This window comes from Solanum verrucosum, unplaced genomic scaffold (assembly GCF_900185275.1).
Source record: "Solanum verrucosum unplaced genomic scaffold, falcon-dt-bn FXZP01001013.1, whole genome shotgun sequence".
NCBI classification, from domain to species: Eukaryota; Viridiplantae; Streptophyta; class Magnoliopsida; order Solanales; family Solanaceae; genus Solanum; species Solanum verrucosum.
The window spans coordinates 25,311-53,237 of NW_026020331.1; the positions used below are offsets into that span (position 1 = coordinate 25,311).

General features: G+C 34.0%; 1 protein-coding gene across 8 annotated transcripts; it reads left to right on the plus strand.

Annotated features, from left to right (window-relative positions):
• Positions 1 to 18,822: 18,822 nt before the first annotated feature.
• On the plus strand, positions 18,823 to 25,983 carry LOC125836110 (bifunctional protein FolD 1, mitochondrial-like). Of its 8 annotated transcripts, none has more exons than XM_049515190.1 (5): positions 18,823 to 19,033; positions 20,226 to 20,542; positions 20,889 to 21,125; positions 25,055 to 25,222; positions 25,379 to 25,983. In XM_049515190.1, exons 1-5 carry the CDS (start codon positions 18,853 to 18,855, stop codon positions 25,547 to 25,549), a joined length of 1,074 nt encoding a protein of 357 aa, XP_049371147.1. In that variant the 5' UTR covers positions 18,823 to 18,852; the 3' UTR covers positions 25,550 to 25,983. The 8 variants fall into 8 exon arrangements, with proteins under 8 accessions (XP_049371147.1, XP_049371144.1, XP_049371143.1 ...); XM_049515187.1 differs by having other exon boundaries at positions 20,874 to 21,125; positions 25,379 to 25,849; XM_049515186.1 differs by having other exon boundaries at positions 18,831 to 19,033; positions 20,223 to 20,542; positions 20,874 to 21,125; positions 25,379 to 25,849.
• Positions 25,984 to 27,927: the final 1,944 nt, after the last annotated feature.

The following is a 27,927-nucleotide window of genomic DNA, read 5'->3' on the forward strand; positions in this document are numbered from 1 at the left end:
TTAAATAAGTTAAAATAAATAATGTGGTTTAGTTGGTGGATTTAGTTATTGGAATTAAGTCAAAACTAAACTAGTGAAAGTTGTTACGTTGTTTAAATAAGTTAAGATAAATAATGTGGTTTTGTTGGTGGATTTAGTTGTTGGAATTAAGTCAAAACTAAATTAGTTAAAGTTAAAAAGCTATTAAGTTGTTTGGTTAAGTTAAAATAAATAATGTGGTTTAGTTGGTGAATTTAGTTGTTGGAGTTAAGTCAAAACTAAACTATTTAAAGTTGTTAAGTTGTTTTAAATAAGTTAAAATAAATAATGTGGTTTAGTTAGTGAATTTAGTTGTTGGAATTAAGTCAAAATTAAACTAGTTAAAGTTGTTTAAATAAGTTAAAATAAATATTGTCGTTTAGTTGGTGGATTTAGCTGTTGGAATTAAGTCAAATCTAAACTAGTTAAAGTTAAAAAGTTGTTAAGTGGTTTAAATAAGTTAAAATAAATATTGTGGTTTAGTTGGTGGATTTAGTTGTTGGAATTAAGTCAAAACTAAACTAGTTAAAGTTGTTTAAATAAGTTAAAATAAATAATGTTGTTTAGTTGGTGAATTTAGTTGTTGGAATTAAGTCAAAACTAAACTAGTTAAAGTTGTTAAGTTGTTTAAATAAGTTAAAATAAATAATGTCGTTTAGTTGGTAGATTTAGTTGTTGGAATTAAGTCAAAGCTAAACTAGTTAAAGTTGTTAAGTTGTTTAAATAAGTTAAAATAAATAATGTCGTTTAGTTGTTGGAATTAAGTCAAAACTAAATTAATTAAAGTTAAAAAGTTATTTCTGTCACGACCCAAGCCTAGGGCCTAGACGTGACATGGCGAATGAGGAACCCGAAGGAACCCCAAACAAGCCTCTCAAACTTGTCATCACACTTCATCGGTCGCGGAAGTACTTTCAACATTAATTAACGGGAAATAGGGACTAAGGGCAAACCATTTCAAAATGACATCATAGAACAAGAGTCAAGCTCATTTACAAAATACTTGTCCAACGCACACCTCTACATACATAGATAGGACGGGGGCCATGACATACTACCGGCTCCCCTCATAGTCAAAATACAATTGCAAGCTAAAGTCTCAAAACATAGAAGTAGGAAACATAACATAGCCCTCGAATCATTGAGGACTCACCAACAACTCGGATAAGCACCGTACTAGCCACGTGAATGGAGAGAAGGATCAAGAGTAGCTCCAGTCCCTACATGGTGACATCATGTAGGCAAAATATGCGTTAGTACTTGGAATGTACTAAGTATGCGGGGTGCAACACAACAATAGACAAGGACACAATCGAAATACAAGAAATAGTTTCATAGGCATTATGAATAACAATATGAGGATGCATGATCAAAGTGAAGTCAAAACATGTTTAAGTAAATCTATACTAATAGTAGATATCATATGTGTATGCATGATCCAACCAATCTATAACCCCAACTTAGGATGGGGGATGCCGTTCACACCCGGACACCCTGGTGGCAAGGTATAAACCCCTCACATGGTTGATGTTGGTCACACCCCAAGCATCCTAGGTGGTGAGATATAAACCTCTCACATGGTTGATGTTGGTCACACCCCAAGCATCCTAGGTGGTGAGATATAAACCTCTCACATGGTTGTCCGGTTCTTTTCCCCCGGACCGGGCATGGTCATGCAACACTTTATATAGGAAATTCCCATTAGGCTCTAATGCAATCTCACGTATGGAATGAACATATACACAAGCTTAGTTTGTCATCAACACATCTCTGGATTTCCATACATCTCATAACTCAAGCTTTAAAGCATCGATTTATCAATTCTCCATAGTTGGACATTTTGTCAAACACCTTGAAGGCATGTAATGGAATCAAAGAGCATGGAAAATAGGGTAGTAATTATGCAGCCAAACCAGTGAACAACCTACAACAACACTTTTTTAACACCCACAATACCACATGAAAATCTCCACATCCATTCCAAATTTAGGTTCATGTTCTAGAGTCACAACATGCTCAAAACAATCACTTTTCATGTTTAAAATTCAATGTGCAGGAAATTATTACAAGAACAAGACTAATTTATGAATCTTAACTTAAACCATGAATTAGTGAGTAGATTAGAGTCTAGGCACTATGGGTGGAGGGACCCATGAGTTCAACACCACATACCTTGAGTTTTTATGAAGGTCTTGAGAGTGTCTTCAATGGAAGCTTGGAACTTGGAGCAAGAGTCTCTTCAATCTTGAGAAAGGTTTTGGATTAGGGTTCTTGAGAGAACTTGAGAGAAAATGTGTCTAAGTATGGGAGAGGTGTTTTGGGAAATGTTTTAGAGATGGGAATTGAACTAATGGTATATAGGAAATAACATATGCCCTTTGGAAAAATGGTCCAACACTTAGAAAAAAAAATGAGGCGGGTGAATAGTAAAAACGCTCAGTGGAAATTGCCTTTCTGCCGGACAGATTTTACGAAAATGGGCATAACTTCTTCGTCCGAACTCCGAATGAGGTGAAACGAAGTGAGTTAGGTAGCTAACTCAAAGGGCTTTCCATGGATATGTTATTGGCCACCCAATAATTTGTGTGCTAGGAGATATGACCCTCCAAAGTAGACCCTCGAAAAAGGCTTCACTTGGAAATTTCGGATTTTGATACGGTTGCTCTAAAATTTGGGTTAGACCAATCCCACTCAATTTGACCCCCTAAACAAGAATATGAAGTCGGATTTTCGAAAAACGAAACAAATTTTGTTTATATATAGCTAAACAAGTTTCCGGTAACTTCCGAAGCACATTTTTAAGAACTTTTTGGGTCATTTCAATTTCAATAAGTTAAAATAAATATGTCAAAACTAGTTAGACTTAGAAAGTTGTTAAGTTGTTTAAATAAGTTCAAATGTTATTTAGCTGTTGGAATTAAAATTATAATTATTGTTTGTGTAGATGGATCCTGATTGTAGTTGGATGTATAATAGAAACAATCCTTGTTGAGTGGGTATGATTCCAGAATTCGCAGAAGGTGTCACTAGATTTATAGATCATGCAAAGACACTTGATGATTTTTTAACTTCAAGATTGATTAGGTTACAATTTGGAGTAGTCATGGTGAGGTTGAAAGTGACACTATGTTTAACAACTTTGTTGTCGGTGAAAGTAGTAGTCTACCGAGCATAATTATTTCCAAGAGGTATGCAGCGCTTCAGGCCCAACTAACTTTTCTTTTTGAATCAGGAAATATTCTTCCTCCATGTCCGGCCAGCAGTGATGGATCTGATCAGGAGGGTGATGAGAATGATAAGTTTGATAAGGAGAGTGAGGGTGATGAGAATGACAAGTCCGATAAGGAGAGTGAGGGTGATGAGAATGGCAAGTCTGATAAGAGAGTGAGGGTGATGAGGAGTAGTTGTATCTATTTGACATTTGAGACTTATATATTTTTGGAATTGTTTGATCGTATTTTAGTTTATTTTGAAGTTGGATGAAGTTTATTTTGAAATAGTTTAATGTATATGTTGAAAATATTGTTTTGTTTTGGTTGGATGAAGTTTATTTGGAATTCTTTGGGTTGTTTTGGTATAAATATGCAGGTGGGCATCTAAAATTGCAGCAATTTGCAGCTAGTTTTGTAGCTGAAAGCCGACCTCCGGAGGTCAGAATTTCAAAAATAAAAAAAGAAAAATACCAACCTCCGAAGGTAAGAATTTCAAAAATAAAAAATAAAAATACTAACCTCCAGAGGTCAAAATTCCAGAACTAAAAAATAAAAATACCGACCTCCGGAGGTCAGAATTTCAAAAATACAAAAATAAAAATACCGACATCCGGAGGTCAGAATTTCAAAAATACAAAAATAAAAATACCAACCTCCGGAGGTCAGAATTTCAAATATACAAAAATAAAAATACCGACCTCCAAAGGTCAAAATTTCAAAAATACAAAAATAAAAATACTGGCCTCCGGAGGTCAGAATCTCAAAACTAAAAAAATAAGAATACTGACCTCCGGTGGTCAGAATCTCAAAAATGAAAATAAAAATACCGACCTCCAGAGGTCGGAATTTAAAAATTAGAGGTCGAAAATATTAAATTAAAAATAAAAAAATTAACAAGCCGAATGTCGGTATTCCAAAATATGAGAAATAAATATTCTGACCTCAAGAAGTCAGAAATAATAAAAATAAAAAATAAACAAATATATAAAACTGACCTCAGGAAGTCGGAAAATAAAATAATGAATTTTTTGACTTAAAATAAAACTGACCTCGAGAGGTCAGTAAATATCGACCTCTAGAGGTCGGTATTGAATAGCGACCAAGATTTTTCCGACCTAAGATGGGACGTCGGTTTTAGGTTGATATTTCAGGGAATACCGACCTCCACTATTTTTTTTAGTAGTGATTACCCTTACGAACTTGAGAGTTCTCATTACCAACCACCTGAGGTTGCAAGTTAACTCCATCCTCATGTTCATCAATAAGCGGATTATTACGACCCCCTTGATTAGCCATTTTTCACAAAGTTTTGCTTAATTCTTGATCGTATGGAGTCAATGGTTTGCCTCGACTCCGTGTACTTGGCATACACTAGAGTGAAAACCTGTAGAAAACAAAAACAAGAGAAAACATAAAATCAGGAAATAATTGACTAAAGTTCAATAATGTAGTTCAATTTATTCTAAAAGCCTTATTCCCCGGCAGCAGCCCAAAATTTGATATGCTCAAATTACACCTCCCTAAAGAAGTATAAGCGATCGTTGTCGAATAAAGAACTCAACTTGTAGGTTGGGGTCGATCCCACGAATATGGTCTAGACTTAAACTTAACTCACGATTATTTCTGTTTAGTCAAACTATTTCCAAAAATAAGTAATTAAAGGGGGGGGGGGGGGGGGTTGTGAAACAAATGCTGAAAATTGTTCAAGTAACGAGTGAGCATGATTCAAACTTTGTTGTTATCAATATGAGAAAGAAACTAGGGTGTATGTGTTCCCCACGAGCTCTTAACGTCGTAATCCTAATAATAGTAATCCATTCCTAATGTTTTACATGCAAAACTGGTAAGTTAGGTATCCCTAAGTGATTGGTCCTTCAAATAGGGAATTTCACCCCACAGCTTGGTTCGGCTACATGTGTATGTTTTACTAACCCTTACCTTTACCTCAAATTAGACATCACATAAATGTATAGCTTAATTTTCACCCTCGCACCAATTGACATTAGCCTATTAGATAGTTTCACACTAAATCTCTGTTATTAATTCTTTTCTCATTAACTACCTCCTTGGTTTGGCAAGTAGCAACGAGGCGAGTTCTAATGCTGCGCACCGTTAAAAAGACTTCTAAACGAAAGAATTAATAATACATGCATCAACACTATTCAAGAGTTACTTAGTTATTATTCATACATTGTGAATTGCTCATGGTTCCCACAACCCTAGCTGTGGATTTAGCTACTCATGCTAGAAAGAACACAATTCATATTTTGATAAAAAGAATTCATGAATTTACGATTAGAGTAGAAGAAATCTGAAATCCCAAATTGAATTGCAAAGTTAAGATCTTCAAAAACGAACTTAGGAAATCAAATTGCTAAAGTTGCCAGCTAATCTCCACAAAACCAATAACTAAATGTAAACAATGTTGTCTAACCCCTAAAAGCGAGGTTTACATACCCTATATATAGAAAATCATGTCCTAAACAAAAAGGAAACGAAATAAGGAAATAAACTTTTCTGGACGCAGCTTCAATCGACGAGACTGACCTACGGACCGTGGACCGTAGGTCCCTTCCGTGGTTCAGCACTTAGACTTTTTCTCAAAAGCTAGAACCTTCAACTTTCAGATACAAACGACGGATATGCAGTACGGAGATCCCCTTCCGTGGCTCCACACGTAGGAATTTCATCACATACTGGAACTTTAACTCTCTGAACACCTTCCATGGATGTGCAGGACGTCCCGTAGGTCAACCTACGGTCCATGGATCACTTCATAGTTCCACACTTGGTCAGACTTCCCTGATACTCCTATCTACGCCCACCATCAATGGACGACATAGGACCTATGGTCCGTAGATTCCTTCGTGGGTGGTTACTTCTGCAGATTTTTCAGCTGTCATCTCACTCGACCTCGTCCAAGCCTATTTCCTACAAATATAGCACAATACACATTAGTTCTAACACAAAATGGCTCTAGACACACATAACTCATAAGTGAAATATATTAAACATACCGTAAATTCAGGGTCTATCAAGCCCGCAACTAGGTCCTCAGACCTTGAACAAAACACTGGATCATTTCCGCCTTTGTGGGTAATATCATAGTAGCATACCTGGAGAGCTCCTGAAATCTCGCCTCATACTCAGACACAGTCATGGAGCCCTGCTCCAACCTCGAAAACCCATCATGAAGCCTATCTCTGAGACTCCTGGAACAAATCTAGCTAGGAAGGCCTCTGCAAACTCCGTCTAAGACACCGGAGGGGACCCGGCTGGCCTAGTCTCCATATATGTCCGCCACCACTTCCAGGCGGGTCCGTCAAGTTGATAGGCTATGAAATCTGTGGCTCGGCACTCCAACAAACTCAAGGGGTGCAACTGCTCACTGCAGGAAGTTAGAAACTCATGGGCATCCTCTCCAACTACCCCTGAGAACCTTGGTGGTGCCAATCTGAGGAAATATTTGAGCATCATCTGCTCATGGAATGGTATAACACCTCATGCAACATTTAGCTGGGCGGCAGGAGGCACTGGGCAGGGTGCCCTATGGAACGGGAGTTGGAGGCCGCTCTTGCTGTACTGGTGGAACTGGACCTGGCTGCTCCTGCTTTACACCTCCAAAAGCTACAAGTAGCTGAACAATAGCTGCCTGAAGAGTAGGAGTCATAACCAGTGTGGCTGGCGGATGGGCTAAACCTGGACCCTCTGGCTGAGTGGGAATAGAGGCATCCTGAGGCTCCTCTATCAGGTTTGGAGCTATATCTTTGTCCGGGGCTGGTGCTGGACCCCTACCCCTACCCCATGGTCAACCTCTAGGCCTAGCCGGGGTTCTATCTGCCACCTCAGGTGGATCGTCATCACCGGGGGCACCACTTCTACAAGCCATCCCTGCAAAAGAGTGAAACAAGTGAGATTCCATGGAACCAATGAAACATACACTGCACGGGATGATACAACATACATAATGTTTCTAATGACATCCTGTAGCCTCCCAAATATAAGTCATGGACGTCTCCGCACCTCTCAGCAGGACTCTACTAGATGCTAGCTCTGTACAAGTGAGACCAACGAACAACATGGCTCTGATACCAACTTGTCACGACCCGATTCCTAGAGCCGTGATGGAACCTACTATATCCCACCAGTAGGTAAGTCAACCCGAAACCCAGAACAGCTAGCAGTGGATAAAATGGTAGAAACTAATTGGCAGAAACACTAACAACAAAAAGGAATAAGGCAAGCCAAAAGAATACATACATAAGAACCGAATCCCTCCCAGAACCTGGAAGTCACAAGTACAGAGCCATACTAAGAGTACAAGTCCCAAAAGTGGACCAACATACAGAAATATACACAACTACAAGGACATGTCTCAAGTACAAAAGACGAGCCACAAAATATATGTATAGAAGGAGACGACAATGATCAGGACGTTGTACACATCCTCGCCTCCGAATACTGGCTACTACTGGCTCGAATGGCGGCACCGATGACTGGTGCTTGGTCCTGCATCACGAAAATAGATGCATAGTGTAGTATGAGTACCAGTGAAAAGGTACCCAGTAGGCATCATAGGTCGACTGAGTAAGAAAGGTAAAAGCAATAGGAAACGCTAGAATAAAACACAAACAGAGGTCACGAACAAGAGAAATAAAGGTATGCACACGAGTGTAAGGCAAACAAACCTAAGGTGACTACTCCAACTGGGCCCCATAAGCCTAGAAGGTACACTCGTGCGCAAATTGAAGTAAAAACCCAAACGGACCCTATAAGCCCGTCAGGTACACAGAAAAGACTAGAGGATATTTGTAAACCCAAAGCATTACAGAAATGTCAATATTCCCGAGCTATGAAAGAGAGGAAACACAGAGCCTGGACCTCGAAGCGCGGGTGAGTCTGCCTATAGTAGATACGTTGATAGAGCCGAACTCTGCAAAGGAAGCACAAAGCCCAAACCTCGAACCACGGATGTCGACTACCCGTAGATAAGGTGATATAACCTAAGTGGGGGAAGAATCTGTATGTCGACTCCAATATAGGAGGGTAAATAAGCAGCAGCAAGAAGAACAGAGCCCGAACTACGAATCGCGGGTGAAACCTCTTATTAAGTTACCACGGTAGCGTAAAGCTTCCAAATAAGCCATCCAAGGATTCCCGCATCTAAAATTCATGGGCAACTCTTCCTAACCATCTTCTATATCCTCTAACCAACTGACAATGACAAGAGAACCAAACTGAAGCTGTATGAATCACCGAACGGGCCGAGAGGGCGGTCAGAAATGTAGAAAGTTAGGATCATACGGGAATTATGGATGTTAAGGCCCCACAACTGAGTCACTGCCTAGCTAAGGCTCATCTCTATCAGACCCAAGTTTGCTATATCAGTTTACCAGGACCTACGCCACTCAAAGTCACACCGGGATGGAAATAATATAATCTATCCGCTCTGAACAATCGTGAGTCTATGGAATATCTATTCTAAGTCTAGACTAAGGCTAAACATGCTCCAATAATAACTCATAAGTCAAAACCAGGCCAAACAAGGAAGCAAGGATGATCAAATATAACAATTCAAGTACCTGCTGAGTCCAGAGACAACCTAAGTATGTTTTTTATCAAAAAAGGCATGCTAATCTAGTTCCCCGCCCCAATATCCATGAAAATCCACATACGCTCATACATTCAGACTCAATCTAAATGAAAATGGAAGTCGTAGCCTACCTGTAGGCCGAACACGCGCGCTCCAAACTACTCCGCCAAAGCTTTTTCCTTTCGAACGGCCTCGGATCGCTGCCACACTGTCAAAAACAGAATCACAGCGTCGTTACGGTTGTTTAGACACTAAATTCCCAAGAAACGTAGGCGGACCAATTTCAGGGTCAAAAAAAGGAAAAGTGGGACCCGCATCGTAAATTCCAGAATTAACCCCAAAAATAAATTTTCAACATCTTCCCGAACTTGTGTTCCAAATTGGAACACAATTTGGGGCTCGGAATAGTCCCAACACTAACATGCAACAAAAAACCCAAAATTACACTAAAAATGAACCACAATGGCAGCTGCTATTTACAAGAAATTACCAGAAATGAAAGCCCAACTTCTGAAACCAACTATACCACGACGATCCTCACAAAAAACCCCACAATCTAGGCTCTTGAATCACCAAATTCGGACCTAAAATGGCCAAAAAATCATCTTCCAAAATTATCCAAAATTGAGCTTGAAAATGAGCTATGGCAGCATCTAAAACATACTCCCTCCGTCCCTTTTTAGTTGTCCACTTTAGAAATGGCACACAGATTAAGGTAACAATGATTAGCACAGTGAAGTTACAATTTTACCCTTATGACAACTTTTCACTTCAAAATTACAATCACTTATTTGAATTCAAGTGAAATATATTGGAGGGAAACAACATACACTTTTACAATTTTCAAGAAGTGTAAATAAGGGTATAATAGGAAAAAAATTGTTGTCCTTTCTTGATTTGTCAAAATGGACAACTAAATAGGGACAACTAAAAAAGGAAATATGGACAAGTAAATAGGGACGGAGGAAGTAATTCTTACCTCCAACGAAGCTTCAAATACAAATTCCAACCACGCCAACGCGTTATCCTTGAAAAACCACTCAAGATAGACCCAAAATAACCGAAATCAGACCTAAAATGACTGAGATATCAAGTCTCAAAATTACCAAAATAAAGCTCACAAAAAGGATCGTGTCAGCTGGTATTTCACGAAATTTACCTCAAACAGAGACCCCAAATCAGTTTCTGAGCTCACCAACGCGTTCCTTGCAAAAAAACCCACAAGATGGAACTTCGAATCACTAAAATCGGACTTGAAATGAGAGAGTTATGAAGGCTTGAAGTTGAGAAATGAGGTTGAAATGGCTTGCACCAGCTATATATATCATCTGAAAAGCTGATATTTTTATGCCAACTTTAAAATCTCCAACGGGGTGCTTGAGATTCGTTCGGAACCCGATAAAAATAAAATAGCTATGCTACCCTACTAAATTCGACATTATGTACTCAATGGCGCAGTTGAAATTTCTATCAGAGGTAATCTCGATAAAAAGTGGGTCCCACTCCCAAAGAGCATTTTTAACCAAAATCCACCGAGGGGCTCGAAATTAGTCTGGAGGCCTCTGGAGTCGAACGAAAGGTCATCATATACCAAACTCGACATTTCAGAGCTAACCGCATTGTCAGAATTTCCATTCTGACACGTTTTCCAATAATGTTGACCAAAGTCAACCGCTGGCCTGTTTTCAAGGCTAAAATGCTAAAAATAGTTTAAACTCTCACCGAAAGCCTTGGGACTCTAGTCATTCATGCTTCAAGCCTAATTTGGCCATTCTGGAGCTGATGGAACTGTCAGAATTTCGTTCTAAGGCTGTTTTCCTGATGAACTTACTAAAAGTCACTTTTCAAGCTTCAAGGACTCTAAAACACGAATTGTCAGTGCCAGCATAAATGACTTGGGATTGTTGTAGGAAAGCTCTAACCGACGAAAAGAATGCGGGTACACAGAAATGACCTAGAGGGTCATTACATTTTATGTCTTTTTCTTAATTTTTATATTTTTTGCACGTTTATGAATGAAAATTTTGATATTTTTTGGTAAGTCACGAAAAAATGTTAAATTTTGATATTCTATTCGTATCGATATTCTAAGGTGACTGTTGCTATTCGAGAATTTTTTGAGGTGTTTTTATGTCTTTTTCTTGATTTTAATATATTTTGGGGGTTTACGAATTAAAAATTTTGATATTTTTTGGGCAGTCACGAAAAAATGTGAAATTTTGATATTTTATTCATATTGATATTCTAAGGTGACTGGTGCGACTCAGGAATTTTTTAAGGTGTTTTTATGTCTTTTTCTCGATTTTTATATTTTTCGGACGTTTACGAATTAAATGTTTTGACATATTTTGGGAAGTCACAAAAAAATGTGAAATTTTGATATTTCATTCGTATTGATATTCTAAGATGACTGGTGGGATTCGAGAATTTTTTGAGGTGATTTTATGTCTTTTTCTTGATTTTTATATTTACAAACGTTTACGAATTAAATTTTTTGATATTTTTCGGGCAATCATGAAAAAAATGTGAAATTTTGATATTTTATTCGTATCGATATTTTAAGGTGACTGGTGGGATTCAAAAAAAATTGAGGTGTTTTTATGTCTTTTTCTTTATTTATATATTTTTAGGACGTATACGAATTAAATTTTTTGATATTTTTCGGGCAGTCACGAAAAAATGTAAAATTTTGATATTTTATTCGTATCGATATTCTAAGGTGACAGTTGTGATTCGGAAATTTTTGAGGTATTTTATATTTTTTCTTGATTTTATATTTTTCGGACATTTTCAAATTAAATTTTTTGATATTTTTCGAGCAGTCACAAAAAATGTAAAATTTTGATATTTTATTTATATCGATATTCTAAGGTACTGTTGTTATTCGCGAATTTTTTGAGGTGTTTTTAGGTCTTTTTCTTGATTTTTATACTTTTTGGACGTTTACGAAATAAAATTTATGAAATTTTATGGCCAGTCATGAAAACGTGTGAAATTTTGATTTTTTTTTGTATCGATTTTCTAAGGTGACTGGTGCGATACAGGAATTTTTTGAGGGTATTTTTATGTCTTTTTCTTGATTTTAATATTTTTCAGAAGTTTACGAATTAGAATTTTTGACATTTTTCAGGCATTAAAAAAAATGTGTAATTAAAATATTTTATTCGTTTCGACATTCTAAGATGACTGGTGCAATTCAGGAATTTTTTGAGGTATTTTTATGTCTTTTTCTTGGTTTTTATATTTTTTGGACGTTTACGAATTAAATTTTTTCATATTTTTCAGGCAGTCATGAAAAAATGTGAAATTTTGAAACTTTATGCCTATCGATATTCTAAGGTAGCTGGTCCGTTTCAAGAATTTTTTGAGATATTTTTATGTCTTTTTCTTGATTATTATATTTTTTGGACATTTACGATTTTTTTATTTTTTGGGAAGTCACAGAAAAATGTGCAATTTTGATATTCTACTCAAATCGATATTCTAAGGTGACAGGTGCGATTCAACAATTTTTTGAGGTGTTTTTATGTCTTTTTCATGATTTTTATATTTTTTGAAAATTTACGAATTAAAATTTTTGATATGTTTTGGGCAGTCACGAAAAAATGTGAAAATTTTAGATTTATTCGTATCGATATTTTAAGGTGACTGGTGCAATTCAGGAATATTTATACAATTTTCTTTATTTTTATATTTTTCGGACGTCTACGAATTAAATTTTTTGATATTTTTCGGGCACTAACGAAAATATGTGAAATTTTGATATTTTATTTGTATCGATATTCTAAGGTAGTCCTGGTGCAATTTGGGAATTTATTGAGGTAATTTTATGTCTTTTTCTTGATTTTTATATTTTTCGGACATTCACGAATTAATTTTTTTTATAATTTTCAGGCAGTCATGAAAAATGTGAAATTTTGATATGCTATTCGTATGGATATTTTAAGGTGACAGGTGGGATTTGGAAAATATTTTTGAGGTGTTTTTATTATTTTATTTTTTATTTTTATATTTTTCGGATGTTTACTAATTAAAATTTTTGATATTTTTTGGGCAGTCACGAAGAAATGTGAAATTTTGATATTTTATTCATATCGATATTCTAAGATGACTAGTGCGATTTGGGAATTTTTGAGGTGTTTTTATGTCTTTTTCTTTATTTTCAAATATTTCGGACGTTTACGAATTAAAAATTTGATATTTTCGGGCTGTCACGAAAAAATGTGAGATTTTGATATTTTATTTGTCTCAATATTCTAAGGTGACTGGTGTGATACGGGAATTTTTTGAGGTGTTTTTTTGTCTATTTCTTGATTTATATATATTTTTAACGTTTACGAATTAAAATTTTTGATATTTTTTGGGTAGTTACGAAAAAATGTGAAATTTTGATATTTTATACATATCGAAATTCTGAGGTGACTGGTGCGATTCGGAAATTTTAAAGATGTTTTTATGTTTTTTCTTAATTTTTGATATTTTTCGGGCAGTCACGGAAAATGTTAAATTTTGATATTTTATTCATATCGATATTCTAAGGTACTTTTTCTATTCGGGAATTTTTTGAGGTGTTTTTAGGTCTTTTTCTTGATTTTTATATTTTTTGGACGTTTACGAATTTGAAATTTTAGATATTTTTTCGCAAATGATGGAAAAATGTAAAAAATTGATATTTTATTCGTATCGATATTCTAAGGTGACCGGTGCGATTCGAGAATTTTTTGAATCGTTTTTATGTCTTTTTATTTATCTTAATATTTTTTTCAGACGTTTACGAATTAAATTTTTTTATATTTTTCGGACAATCACAAAAGAAAAGTGAAATTTAGACATTTGTTTGTATCGATATTCTAAGGTGACTGGTGCGATATAAGAAATTTTTAAGGTGTTTTTTAAGTCTTTTTCTTGATTTTTATATTCTTTGGACGTTTACGAATTAAATTTTTTCATATTTTTCAAGCAGTCATGAAAAAATGTGAAATTTTGAAACTTTATTCGTATCGATATTCTAAGGTAGCTGGTCCGTTTCAGGAATTTTTTGACATGTTTCTATGTCTTTTTCTTGATTATTATATTTTTTGGACATTTACGAATTTTTTTTTGGGAAGTCACAAAAAAATGTGCAATTTTGATATTCTACTCAAATCGATATTCTAAGGTGACAGGTGCGATTCAACAATTTTTTGAGGTATTTTTATGTCTTTTTCATGATTTTTATATTTTTTGAAAATTTACGAATTAAAATTTTTGATATGTTTTGGGCAGTCACGAAAAAATGTGAAAATTTTAGATTTATTCGTATCGATATTTTAAGGTGACTGGTGCGATACGAAATTTTTTTGATGTGTTTTTATGTCTTTTTCTTGATTCTTATATTTTTTGGACGTTTACAGATTAAATTTTTTTATATTTTTCGGGCAGTCATGAAAAAATGTGATATTTTGATATTTTATTCGTATCATTATTCTAAGGTGACTGGTGCGATTCGAGAATTTTTGGAGGTAATTTTATTTCTTTTTCTTATATCTTATTCTTTTTGGACGTTTACGAATTAAAATTTTTGATATTTTTCGTGGTGTCACTAAAAATTTCAAATTTTTATATTTCAGTCGTATCGATATTTTAAGGTGACTGGTGCGATTAATGAAATTTTTGAGGTGTTTTTGTGTTTTTTATTGATTTTTATATTTTTCGGACGTTTACGAAGTAAATTTTTTGATATTTTTCATGCAGTCACGAAAAAATTTGATATTTTGATATTTTATTAGTATCAATATTCTAAGGTGACTGGTGAGATTCATGAATTTTTTGAGGTGTTTTTATGTCTTTTTCTTGATTTTTATTCTTTTTTGACGTTTACGAATTAAAAATTTTGCTATTTTTTGGGGAGTTACAAAAAAATGTAATATTTTGATATTTTATTCGTATCGATATTCTAAGGTGACAGGTGAGATTCGGGAATTTTTAAGGTGTTTTTATGTTTTTTTCTTGATTTATATTTTTTCGGACGTTTACGAATTAAAATATTGATATTTTTCGAGCATTCACAAAAAAAATGTGAAATATTGATAATCTATTCGTATCGATATTCTAAGGTGACTGGTGCGATTCAGGAATATTTTGATGTGTTTTTATGTCTTTTTCTTGATTTTTATATTTTTCGGACAATTAAAATTTTTGATATTTTTCGGGCAGTCACGAAAAAATGTGATATTTTGATATTTTATTCGTATCAATATTCTAAGGTGACTGGTGCGATTCGAGAATTTTTGAGGTGTTTTTTGCCTTTTACTTATTTTTTATAATTTTCGGACGTTTACAAATTAAATTTTTTAGTATTTTTCGCGCAGTCACGAAAAATTTGAAATTTTGATATTATATTCGTATCGATATTCTAAGGTGACTGGTGCGATTCATCAATCTTTTGAGGTGTTTTTATGTTTTTTATTGAATTTTATATTTTTTGGACGTTTACGAATTAAATTTTTTGTTATTTTTCAGGCAGTCAGGAGAAAATGTGAAATTTTAATCTTTTATTTGTATCTATATTCTAAGGTGACTGGTGCGATTCAGGAATTTTTTGAGGTGTTTTTATGTCTTTTTCTTGATTTTTATACTTTTTGGACGTTTACGAATTAAATTTTTTGATATTTTTCGGGCAGTTACAAAAAAATGTGAAAATTTTATATTTCATTTGTTTCAATATTTTAAGGTGATTGGTGCGATTCAGGAATTTTTTAAGGTGTTTTTATGTCTTTTTCTTGATTTTTATATTTTTCGGACGTTTACGAATTATAATTTTGATAATTTTCGGGCAGTCACGAAAAAATATTAAATTTTGATATTCTATTCGTATCGATATACTAAGGTGACTGGTGCGATTTGAGAATTTTATGAGGTATTTTTATGTCTTTTTCTTTATTCTTATAATTTTTGGGCGTTTAAAATTAAATTTTTTAATATTTTTCGGGCAGTCACGAAAAAATGTGATATTTTGATATTTTATTCGTATCAATATTTTAAGTTGACTGGTGCAATTCAAGATTCTTTTGAGATGTTTTTATGTATTTTTCTTGTTTTTTATTTTTGGGACGTTTATGAATTAAATTTTTTGATATTTTCGGGTATTCAGTAAAAAATGTGAAATTTAGACATTTTATTCATATCGATATTCTAAGGTGACTTGTGCGATTTGAGAATTTTTTGAGGTGTTTTTATGTCTTTTTCTTGATTTTTATATTTTTCGGATGTTTACAAATTAAAATTTTCAAAATTTTTCAGGTAGTCACGAAAAAATTTGAAAATTTTATTTTATATTCGTATCGATATTCTAAGGTGACTGGTGCAATTCGAGAATTTTCGAGGTGTTTTTATGTCTTTTTTTATTTTTATATTTTTCGGACGTTTAGGAATTAAAATTTTGGATATTTTTCGAGCAGTCACAAAAACATGTGAAATTTTGATATTTTATTTGTATCGATATTCTAAGGTGACTAGTGTGATTCAAGAATTTTTTGAGGTGTTTTTATATCTTTTTCTTGATTTTTTATATTTTTTGGACGTTTACGAATTAACTTTTTTTATATATTTCGGGCAGTAACGAAAAAATGTTAAATTTTCATATTTTATTCAAATCACTATTCTTAGGTGACTGGTGCGATTTGGGAATTTATTGAGGTGTTTTTATGTCTTTTTCTTGATTTTTATATTTTTTCGGACGTTTACGAATTAATTTTTTTTATATTTTTCGTGCAACCACGAAAAAAATGTAAAATTTTGATATTATTCGTATCGATATTCTACGGTGACTGGTGTGATTCAGGAATTTTTTGAGGTATTTTTTTGTCCCTTTCTTGATTTTTATATTTTTCGGACGTTTATGAATTATTATTTTTTTATATTTTTTGGGCAGTCACGAAAAGTGTTAAATTTTGATATTTTATTCGTATTGATATTCTAATGTGACCGGTGCAATTCAGAAATTTATTGAGGTGTTTTTATGTCTTTTTCTTGATTTTTATATATTTCGGACGTTTATGAATTAATTTTTTTGATATTATTTGGGCAGTCACGAAAATGTAAATTTTTGATATTTCTTTTGTATCGATATTCTAAGGTGACTGGTGCGATTTAGGGATTTTTGAGGTGTTTTTATGTATTTTTCTTGATTTTTATATTTTTCGAACGTTTATGAATTAATTGTTTTGATAATTTTCTGGCAGTCACGAAAATATGTGAATTTTTGATATTTTATCGTATCGATATTCTAAGGTGACTGATGCAATTCAGAAATTTTTTGAGGTGATTTTATGTCCTTTTCTTGACTTTTATATTTTTCAATCGTTTACGAATTAAATTTTTTGATATTTTTCGTGCAATCACGAAAAATGTGAAATTTGGATATCTTATTCGTATCGATATTTTAAAGTGACTGGTGCCCTTAAACTATGTGAATGAACAAAAATGTCATTCGTTTATAATTTGGCTAAAAAATATTTCCGTCATAAATACTTTGATTGAAATTGCCCTTGCAATTATACTTTGGTCTAGAAATGCCCTTAAAATTACTCAATGGGTCAAAAATGTCATTTTTCGAATAAATATATTATTTCTTTTCTTTTTGAACAAATCTTCTATTTAATTAAACTATTATTAAAGGCCCCTATTCTTATTTTCTTTCTCTTAAAATCACTTTAATAAATAAAAATGTAGGGGAATAATTTTTTTTCTTCTTAATCTCATTTTATCAATTAAAATAAAATAATTTCATGTATTTTTTCGACGGATAATTTATGTCATATATATAAGATCATATTCATCTATCATTAATTTTTATTTATATAATGATAAAAAATAATTATAATAAAATGAGATTTTTTTGAAATGAAATAGAATAAACATTTGCTAATTTTAAAAATTATTATTAGAAAAAGAATGCGTTAAAAAAATAATATATATTTATTTGGAAAATAAACATTTTTGACCCATTAAATAACTGTAAGCCTATAAGGGCATTTTTGAATTAAAATATTGACGACAATGGCATTTTTAATCAAACTATAAACGAAAGACATTTTTAGTCATTTCAAATAATTTAAGAACATTTTAATAATTTATTGGTTTGGATTAGTTTGTATTGTTTTAAAACTTGAAAGGTGATTTTTGATGTTATAACCGATCGATGACTCCTTAAAGTTAGCACAAAATTTCATTGAGATACTTTAACTTGACGATGTTCATTTTAGACACCTTATGCTAGCTCCTATTGTGTCATTTTGACATTTTTTGCTTACATGACTTAGTGAGTGTAATACACTCGTTGACCACGCATGAAAACCCTATTTAGTCAGCTTTTAAAAAAAAAATCATTCTTCTTCCTTCTTTTTCATTTTTAGCCACCATTTTTGCAAACTTAAACATCCCACAATGGTTAATAAATATAGTTACAATATGATGATGAAAGACGATGAAAAATATTTTAAAAATTTAAGAATAGACTCATTTCGAGATTTAAGTATTAAATTATTCATGGACCGTGTGTAAGTGGAAAGGGATTTGGACAAAAAAAATCAGGGGAGTAACGGGGGTGTCTGCAAGTGGATAGGTATTTGGAGAAGGCAGTGGCGTGGGGAGGGGGGGTGGGGGTGCCGCTGTTTCTGCAAGGTAGGGAGGAATGGGGGATTTTATTTTATTTTTTGGAGTAAAATTCATATGTTATTCAGTCATTGGTCATTTTTTATTTTTACTCAAAATTTATTATTTTAGAATTGCTTTTGACACAAGTGACAAGTGTCATTATTTAATTTGTCACTTTACACGTCATTCTCGAGTGTAATACACATCTCATATAATTTTATTGATTGAAAAAAAAGTATCAAAATGACACAACGAAACTCTACATAAGGTATCTAGAATGAACATGATGCGTTAGTGCGTTAGGTCTATAAAAATTGTTACCATAAGAAATCCTAAAAGAGATGTATAAAAATTGGTAATGGTGTGGATGTTTAGCATTGAGATTTGGGAAAAATGATCCCTGTGAGAATGATGAGAAAAATGGTGTGGGAGAGAAGCATGAATAAATTATCAAGAGGTCTGAGTTCGTCTCAGATTCGAAAGCCAAGGCCTCCATCTCTTGTTTCACTTGACCTCATCGATGAGTGGTCTTCCACTTTCACCCATTCTCACTCTCCTCCAATCCAAAAATCCAGTAAGCACCTCACTTTTTTCTCCCAGCCCTAATTCTATATTTATTTTTGTTTCTTTTATAACAATTTTGTCAACATATTATTAACTTTTTTATTGTGTTCTTGCCATCTTGTTTTGTTTTGCTGAGATTGTGAAGAGAAACTCTCTTCTACTATCCCTGGGATAATAAATTAATTTCAGGGAATACAAGTATAAAATTTATTACCAGTCTAGCTTCGATCACATATTTGATTAGGTATGTTACTGGATTTAAGTATTTTCTCAACATAATCATCTTATGGATTTATTCAGTGTTCTTGAGAAGCTTTGACTCATAGATGTGGCTGCATTTTGCGGTAGTCAGAAAATGGTGTATGAGTATTAATCATTCTTCCAATGCTGGATAGTTTTTCTAGTCAAGTGCATACTTCAATTAGAGCAGTCAATGCTATTTGCCACATAAAAAGAAAAAGGGAAATGCAAATCCCCATTTCTGTGGTTGTTGTCAACATGTAAGAAATGATCATTGTAAATTAGTTTCTCAGAGGTATAAATAAATAGCTTCACTTTTTGTCATAATATAAGTATCCTCTTTATGAGGTCTATCACAATGTCCTCTCTGTTTCCCTCTACGAAATCTCAGAAACACATGTGCAAAAGAGTAACAAGAGAAACGGAAGAAAATTGTCACTTTATGAAGATACTTTGTTTACAACCTAAACATTAATAAAGAAGAAAATATTGATGGAAACAATAGTGAATAGTTTCTTTTTTCCAATATAGTGGGACAGTTTATGCTACTACTTGGCTGTTCTCATTGGGTTGATCAAACTCCAAAAGCAGGGGTTTAAAGGTTTTGGGACCAAACTTAGCAGAGGAACCAAATTTTAAAGAAACATTTGGGGTAACAGGACTCTATTATATCTTAAGGACCATTTTCTTTGGACTTTTCACCTCGCATTGTCAAACTATGCTTCCGATCTCGCCTTAGCCTCAGAAAGTAAATACTTGTCAAATTTTTGGGAGCGGAAATTTTCATGCTACACAACCTTGGTTGTTCCATCACTTTAATATTGTACAATCATGCTTTTTGATTATCCTGATCACTCACTACCCTTAACTATTCTTTGCAATTCCGGTTTTCAAGTTCCCTATGATTGAACCAAAAAAGAAACAAAGAAAAGTTCTGCTTCTAGTTAATTTATTTTCAGCAGTCAACAATGATAGTGCTAGAATAATTGATGGGAGGTCTGCTGCCGAGGAAATTAAATCAAGCATAGCTGTAGAAGTTAGCAGAATGAAGGAGTCAATAGGAAAGGTCCCTGGTTTGGCTGTAATATTGGTTGGCCAAAGGCGAGACTCTCTTGCCTATGTCCGTAACAAAATAATGGCTTGCCATGAGGTTGGGTTCAGATTTTCAATTGCTGAACTCCCTGAGAGCTGTACAGAAGACGATGTCTGTGATGCATTGTCAAATTATAACAAGGATGCATCAATCCACGGTATTCTTGTGCAGCTTCCTTTGCCACAGGTAAATCTTCGACTAAGTAGTATGTGCTTATTCATTTTATGTGAAAGACATGAGAAAGCATGACACTATCAGTCTCCGATAATTTAGTTGATACTTAAACGTGAGAATATATTTCTTTATTCGTTGTTTTCTCCCAAACTAGATGTTAAAAATGGTTGAAAATAAAACTCATCTCTGTTATGGTCAGATGGAAGTTGAAATTCAGAATATTAGATTTGAAATCTAGGAGAGATATCAATTGAGTCTGTGCAATCACAGTTTATAGATGGTGTAGTCATTATGCTTTTCCCCCTACCCACCCAGTCTGTTATATATTTTCTGTTGCTAACAGAAGTCATTGGAACAGCATTTTGACGAGGGAAAGATTTTAAATGTACTAAGCTTAGAAAAAGATGTGGATGGATTTCATCCATTAAACATTGGGAACTTGGCCATTCAGGGTAGAGAGCCATTGTTCATCCCGTGCACTGCTAAAGGCTGCATCGAGTTACTGCTAAGTTCTGATGTTGAAATCGTTGGGAAGAGAGCTGTAGTGATTGGGAGGAGCAACATCGTTGGATTACCTACTTTTTTGTTGTTGCAGGTAATAAATCTGTCACAGATAGCTGTTGCTTTATTTTAATTTTGTTAATCCTGTTCTTCTCAAATATATGTGCCACACTAAGGTATCAGTTATACGCCAATAGCACATAGTATTAGACATGAGATCGAATAATTAGTCATTCATACACAGATTTTGTCCAATTATATGTCATTGTGTATTATTCAATAACCACACCATTGTGGTATTGTTATACTAGAGTATTGTTAACACAGTTTGTAGCCTTGCAATAATTAGTGTAAAATTTCCTTGCTAATGCTAATTTAAGTTAGTTCAGACTAAAGTTAAATGTAGAAGATTGAGTGCTAATGATAGAATACTTTAGTATATAAATTAAGTGATAGCTTTATCAGTTGTATTTGCATAATTTTGTCTGTGATTAGTTTAAATGGAGTAACATGGTCAGTAAGGATTCATTTAGTGTCACGGCCTGAAAATTGGGGAAGTGATGATACCTATCTCAACCCCCACTGATAGGGAACCCAATCATAATCACAAGATGAAGAATCAAGCACGTTGAAGTAATACTAAAAACCAGAATATGGGGATGTTTGGATTGACTTCTAAGTGACTTATAAGTTAAAAGTTTAAAGTCATAAGTTGGTAACACCTTACTTTTGACTTCTAAGTGACTTTTTAAATTACCCTAACAGTTCCAAAACTAAAAAAGAGTTTAAAAGTCAAAACTCACAAAAAAATAAGTCAATCCAAACACCCACTAAGTCATAAAATCAATCTACGTAAAACTCATAACGGAATGTGAAAATAGATACCTAACTCCCCAAAATCTATTGTCACTAGTACATGCCTCTGTGAATTCAAATATACACTTCAATTCTACTATATCCTAAAAGAAGAAATGACATAAAATAAGATAAGGATAGAGGAGATCCAAGGAACTGTAGATCGGCCAAGTAGCTACCTCAGAATCTTGAGTGAAAGATCAATCCGCTACCAACAACATGAATATGAATCCACGTGTACTCAACAACATCGTTGATTAACCCAAATCCTAAGTGATGGCGAGAGTTAGTCCTAAATTGCTCTGTGCCGATACTTTGCAGAAATACTACTCATTACAAATAATATAGACCTTAACTAGCAGCTATTGTCACAAAAACATATATAAATGAAGTCCAGATATTCCGAAATCACAGTATAGTCAAATAAAAGTTATGAAGTCAGTATTATAAGAACTTATTCACCTATCACACCATAACAACACCAAATTCAGAAAAATGTAATGGACTCATATGATGCATATGTCTCCTACCTGGCCAAAAACAGGTGTGTACCAACTGCAATAGTGTAGCTAGCTAGGAACCATTAGGGACTTGTGAGGTCCATATACCGCCTCCGGATTCTGGATCCTCTGTAGGTCATCGGAAATATATTAAGGAAGGCACCGTATCTCATAACTGTATCACATTACCTTCAGATCATTCCCCTTGTGCCATCAGAGAGAACCTAAGTTGCTCGGACTCGGGTGTGGGTATCCGAGACGGATGCGAATCCGAGAGTCGGATTCGGCAAAATTTAAATTTAAGATTCGGGGGTGCGAATCCGAGTATGGATACGGGTGCGGGGATACGGCTAATTGGTATACCTGGTATATATAATATAAGGTGTAATATTATATATACATGGTATAATTGCTTATTATTTTTAGTGTACCTCTAAAAATAAATTATATCAATAACAACAATAATAATATATCTAGTATAATCAAATAAGTGGATATATATATATATATATATATAATATTACTAAAAATATTTATGAAATACATATAATAATGAATTGCATATTTTGGTATAATTGCATACAAAATAAAAGGAGTATAATTGTTAAAGAAGAGAGAGAATATAATAAACATTAAAAGTATAATTTATTTTATAAATAGAAAAGGACACACTTATCTAGAGAAACCCTTCGTCTCTAGTTCTCTTTTTCAAGAAAAGTTGAAAAGACTATTTTTTCAAAAAAGATAAAAAAGTTGTTCTTCCTGTACTTTTTCAAGAAAAAACTCCTCTTTCTTCTCTGTACTTTTTCAAGCTTCGTATAGCTCCGCCTCCTCTCTGAAGACGTCGCCGAAAACTTATCTCCTTTTCCCCAAATTTTTTCTCGGCTCTGGTCAAAGTGTCCGGATCAGATTGACCGAATTCGACACGCACCCTGCACCCGCTCCCGCACCGTGTCGCGTCGAGACGGGTTCACCTGCAAAAATGAAGAGTCCGCGCAACATAGGAGAGAACGATATGATTCAACAAATTCCAACTCTAGGCTTTAAAGAAGAGAATAAAGACTATGCATATGAGCTAATATGAAATATAATAGAATGCTTTAAATACAAAAGATAAGACATCATAACTGCAAATGAGAATGCCTTCTAGTCGCGGAAAGATCTCAGATTCACATTGTCTAGAAATTATGTATCTCATGTTAGCCATAACATACGGAACTTAAATTTTATATTTCTTTACAAAAACGGAGCTCAAATCGACCATCAACTCATCAAAATACAATTTCATAACTTAAACTCGAAAATTACCATTTTCCCAAATTAAAACACTGATTTAAAGGTAAATAGATAAATAATTAGCGGGGAATGATTAAAATAATGGCTTAGAATCTTACCCATTGAAGAAATTTTGAAAATCCCTTTTTCAATCGTCCCAAAATCGAGTTATCAAGTCGCAGTTAAAAAAAAATAGGTTTTTAATTCTATCCAGGTGACTTCCTTCATCACAAATGTGACGAACCATATCTTTGCATGGACTCCACCCAACCCTAGCGAACACATCGCCTAGCCCACCCATGTGATGCACACTCGCACTGACCTAAACCTGCTTAACCTTTTTGCGAACGTGGTCCGACCCTTGTGATCACAAAGACCAAACCTACTCCTTCACGAACGCGTTGAGAGGCTCGCGAGTGCGAAGAAGGATTTCTCCTGCACTAGATCTGTCAAAAACTAGCGTTTGCATGAAATTCTCTAACAGGCCCTTGGAATTTGTTCGAGACTTCGTGAAGACAAATCTAATATGCTAGTAGATTGAAAATGACGTTTAGGATCTGTTGGAACCATCAACACGCTAAACATAGGTCGTCTTGACCGAATGTTAGCTAAGGTCAACTCTTAACTTCTAAATTTTCAAGATACTTACCAATGACCCAATTCTCATCCGAATGCCTTGGGATCCAAACCAAAAGTCCAATGAACTCAAAAATAACCTTCCAGACCAAACAAAACTATTGATATTCCATTCCAAGCTCATCTTCCTCAAATGCTGACTTTGGTCAAACATTTCAACTTCCAAATTTAAAAAATTCGTCAAAATCCCGTCCAATCACTTCGGGAACTATGCCACTCATCACTGCAGGCCACAAATACTATACAAAATCTACGGGTAGGGTACACCAGGGAAAACACGTAAGAATCTCAAAATGATTTTGAAGGTTGTTACACATTGCTGACCCCGACTTTTTTCCGACCGAGGCATAGTTTTTGTTGTATAAGTTTTATAAGTTGAGGTTTCATTTCCCTTATCATATACGTTTTTTCGTTAACTATGTTCCTGACTGTTTTAAATTTTTGGGGCATATAAACTTTTATTGTTTTAACTATTGTATAAGTAAATAGTTTCAGTAATGTTAAACAATTTTAATATTTTGATGTTCTGCGTTTCTATGTATAGCACTAGATTGCATATGTATCAAGATATTGCAAAAGCATAATGAGGAAATAAACACTCTGCTTGTATACCAAACATGGGATTGATTTATTATACTGCATATTCCAGTCTTTGGTAACAAGATATTTTTGATTGCTTATATTAATATAATCTCTCCATATTAAAGTCTACCTATTTTCTTCTCACCATATCAAACGGTGTGAACAATGTTTGCAGAGGCACCATGCAACAGTAAGCATTGTGCATGCATATTCAGAGAATCCAGAAATTATTACTTGCGAAGCTGATATACTTGTGGCAGCTGCTGGAGTACCTAATTTAGTCCGTGGTAGCTGGTTAAAGCCCGGAGCAGTTGTACTTGACGTAGGAATAAACCCAATTGAGGTAATTTCTGAAGTTCCTCCGTAATATTGCATTATCTTGTGCACCTAAGTGCATGACAGTGAAAGGTAACTCAGTTGGATTATCATAACTTTTCTGTCCGAAAGAGTAAATTGATTTAAATAATTGTGTACACATTTGTATGTTTAATTGGTGCAGGACCCTGAGAGCGAACATGGTTACCGTTTGATTGGAGATGTTTGCTTTGAAGAAGCAGTCAGGATCGCTTCTGCTGTAACCCCAGTGCCTGGAGGTGTAGGTCCTATGACAGTTGCAATGCTTCTTCTGAACACCCTTGAAGCCGCCAAACGTGCACTTTGTTTTACTTGATTTTAAGGTGGAGGAACTCCTAAAATGTCTCATTTCTTCCTCTCTATTGGAACTGCTCAAGTTTTGCACAATTGGACTTGTGTCTGGTAGACCAATCACTGTCATTAATCAAACCGGGCGTTCCCAACCACTTCAAGCAGCCGACCAATAGAAAGTAGCAGCTTCACTATTTTGGGATGATGCACTGAGATAATATGACATTGGAGGACAAACGAATAGCTAATAAAAGCAATTCCATAATGCAGAAAATTTTCTTGTATAACTAACTGTATTTATTTATATTGATCATCTCCTTCAGGTTCCTTTTGTTTCCACATGAGGTTGATCTTTTAAAGCTAGACAATCTTTATTTTTTTATTTTTCAAAGAAGATACCTGCATGTGCTTATAGAAGAGAAAGGCCCTTAAAACAGAAGGTTCACATGTACTAGAAAAGTAGGACAGAAATTTAACAATTGTCTTTATTATTACAGGAATGATAGCAGTACTCATAATACTGATGAAATATAAGCTAGACAAGCTTATATTTCTCGTAAAGAGCTTCTAAAATTTTTGAAAGGAAATTTAAGGTTTTTTAATAGAGATGTCTTCTACCTTATCTATAATAAAATAACATAAGTGATTCAACAAATTTAGTTTCATATATATACCCCTTTATGTGGTATATAAGTGTCACAATTTAAAATTCAAAGGTCACGATAACACATACACTAAGTCACTCAAAGCGAACATCGGGTCAACATATGTAATTGAAGAAAATAGCAGAAGTAAAGTTTTAAAGTTATGCTCTCAGAAAATGCTAATTGAAGTGCAATGACAAAAAAACACATCCAAAGATAAAAGTATAGTATTAGTGCGAGAGCACGTGTATTCCGAAGACATCATAGGTGTAACACCCTGCCCATTCAGAGTGTTAAATTATCCCATCGAAGGCTTACTATCCTAATTCTAGAGTTTTACATTGTTCGTTTAGGCGAGATCCATAAATTTATATGAAATCAGAAGAGTAAAATTGAAAATGCGTAATTGTATCAAGGAATGTTTATAGTAACTCATTTGAATTTTTTTTCGAACCAAAGCAATAGGCCAAAGGGAGCCTTGGAACAAAAATCTTAATTGACCAATTTATTGATGAAATTTTTTCATACAATCATATTTGTGGGCTGACTTGGGGGTGGGAATATCTATTAATATATAATGAGTTAGAGAGATCATGAACTATCACATCAAACATATGCGAGTCTAGTTTCCAATCCACATAACTATACATCAATTAGACAGAGTAAACAATTATGATAATTTTACCGCGGACTGTCTGGGCAGATCCGGGTTAGGGAATTGAGTCGAGACAAAAATCACTTTTTTAGTCTATTTTGAGACTGTTTTCTTTTGGAAAAAAAAATTCCCAAAATAGAAAGTTCATGTTCCTCACTTTTACCTTAGGGTTCCTAGCTCAAAAGTCAAAACCAATATATTTCACCATCCAAGTTCTTAGAAAATTAAGGCATAGGCTAGGGTTGCTGTGGAGAGCAACTAGCACATATTTCTATATTGTTTTGGTTAGATTTGAGTAAATTTTCGAATGAAAGAAATTGGTGATGATTAAATGTTCTTGGAGCTTTATGCCTTTATTTACAAGGTAAAAGTCCATAGACCCTTTTGTGATCACTTGTGGAAAGTTTTACGATTGTTTTGACGAGTTATGTTGCGAATAGAAAATCTGTCATTTTACCTAACATATGGTGTTTTAGGTTTTTCTTAACTATTACAGGTCATTGTAGACTACATATTTATATTATTTGTGAAGCTTAGGATATAATTAAGAATTTTCATGAAGGATCTTTAGGCATTTGATAGCTCGTTTGCGATGTATGTTAAGGCTAAGTTTCATTCTTCCTTTGAGCATTGACTTTTAGAAAATTTCCTAAACATCAAATGTGATATTTTACTACTATATTGCTTGAAAGACATTCTTTGGAAGGTATTGGGATGTGAGCTAAAGTATTTTCGTGATTCTATTATGTTAATGTCTCACTCGTTTGATTATATAGGGTATTCAACATCTACGGGTCATTTTGTCAACTTTCTTGACTATATCTCCATGTGTATGAATTCTTATTCTTCTTTGGGTGTTGTGTCTTAAAATGATTATGAAGGAACATTGAGAATTTTCAACTAATCCGCTCCTCTAGCTAAAAAGTATTTTGGAAAATATTAAAATGATAAGTTTATTTCCAGATCTCTCCAATGTAACTTGTATGTTTAAACTATGAAAGGCCATGTGTTTTCAAAAATACTTTCTTTTACAATCTATTAAAGAAACATGTATAGGAACTAAGTGAAGTACCTTAAACTTGTTACGAACATCCACATGTCAAA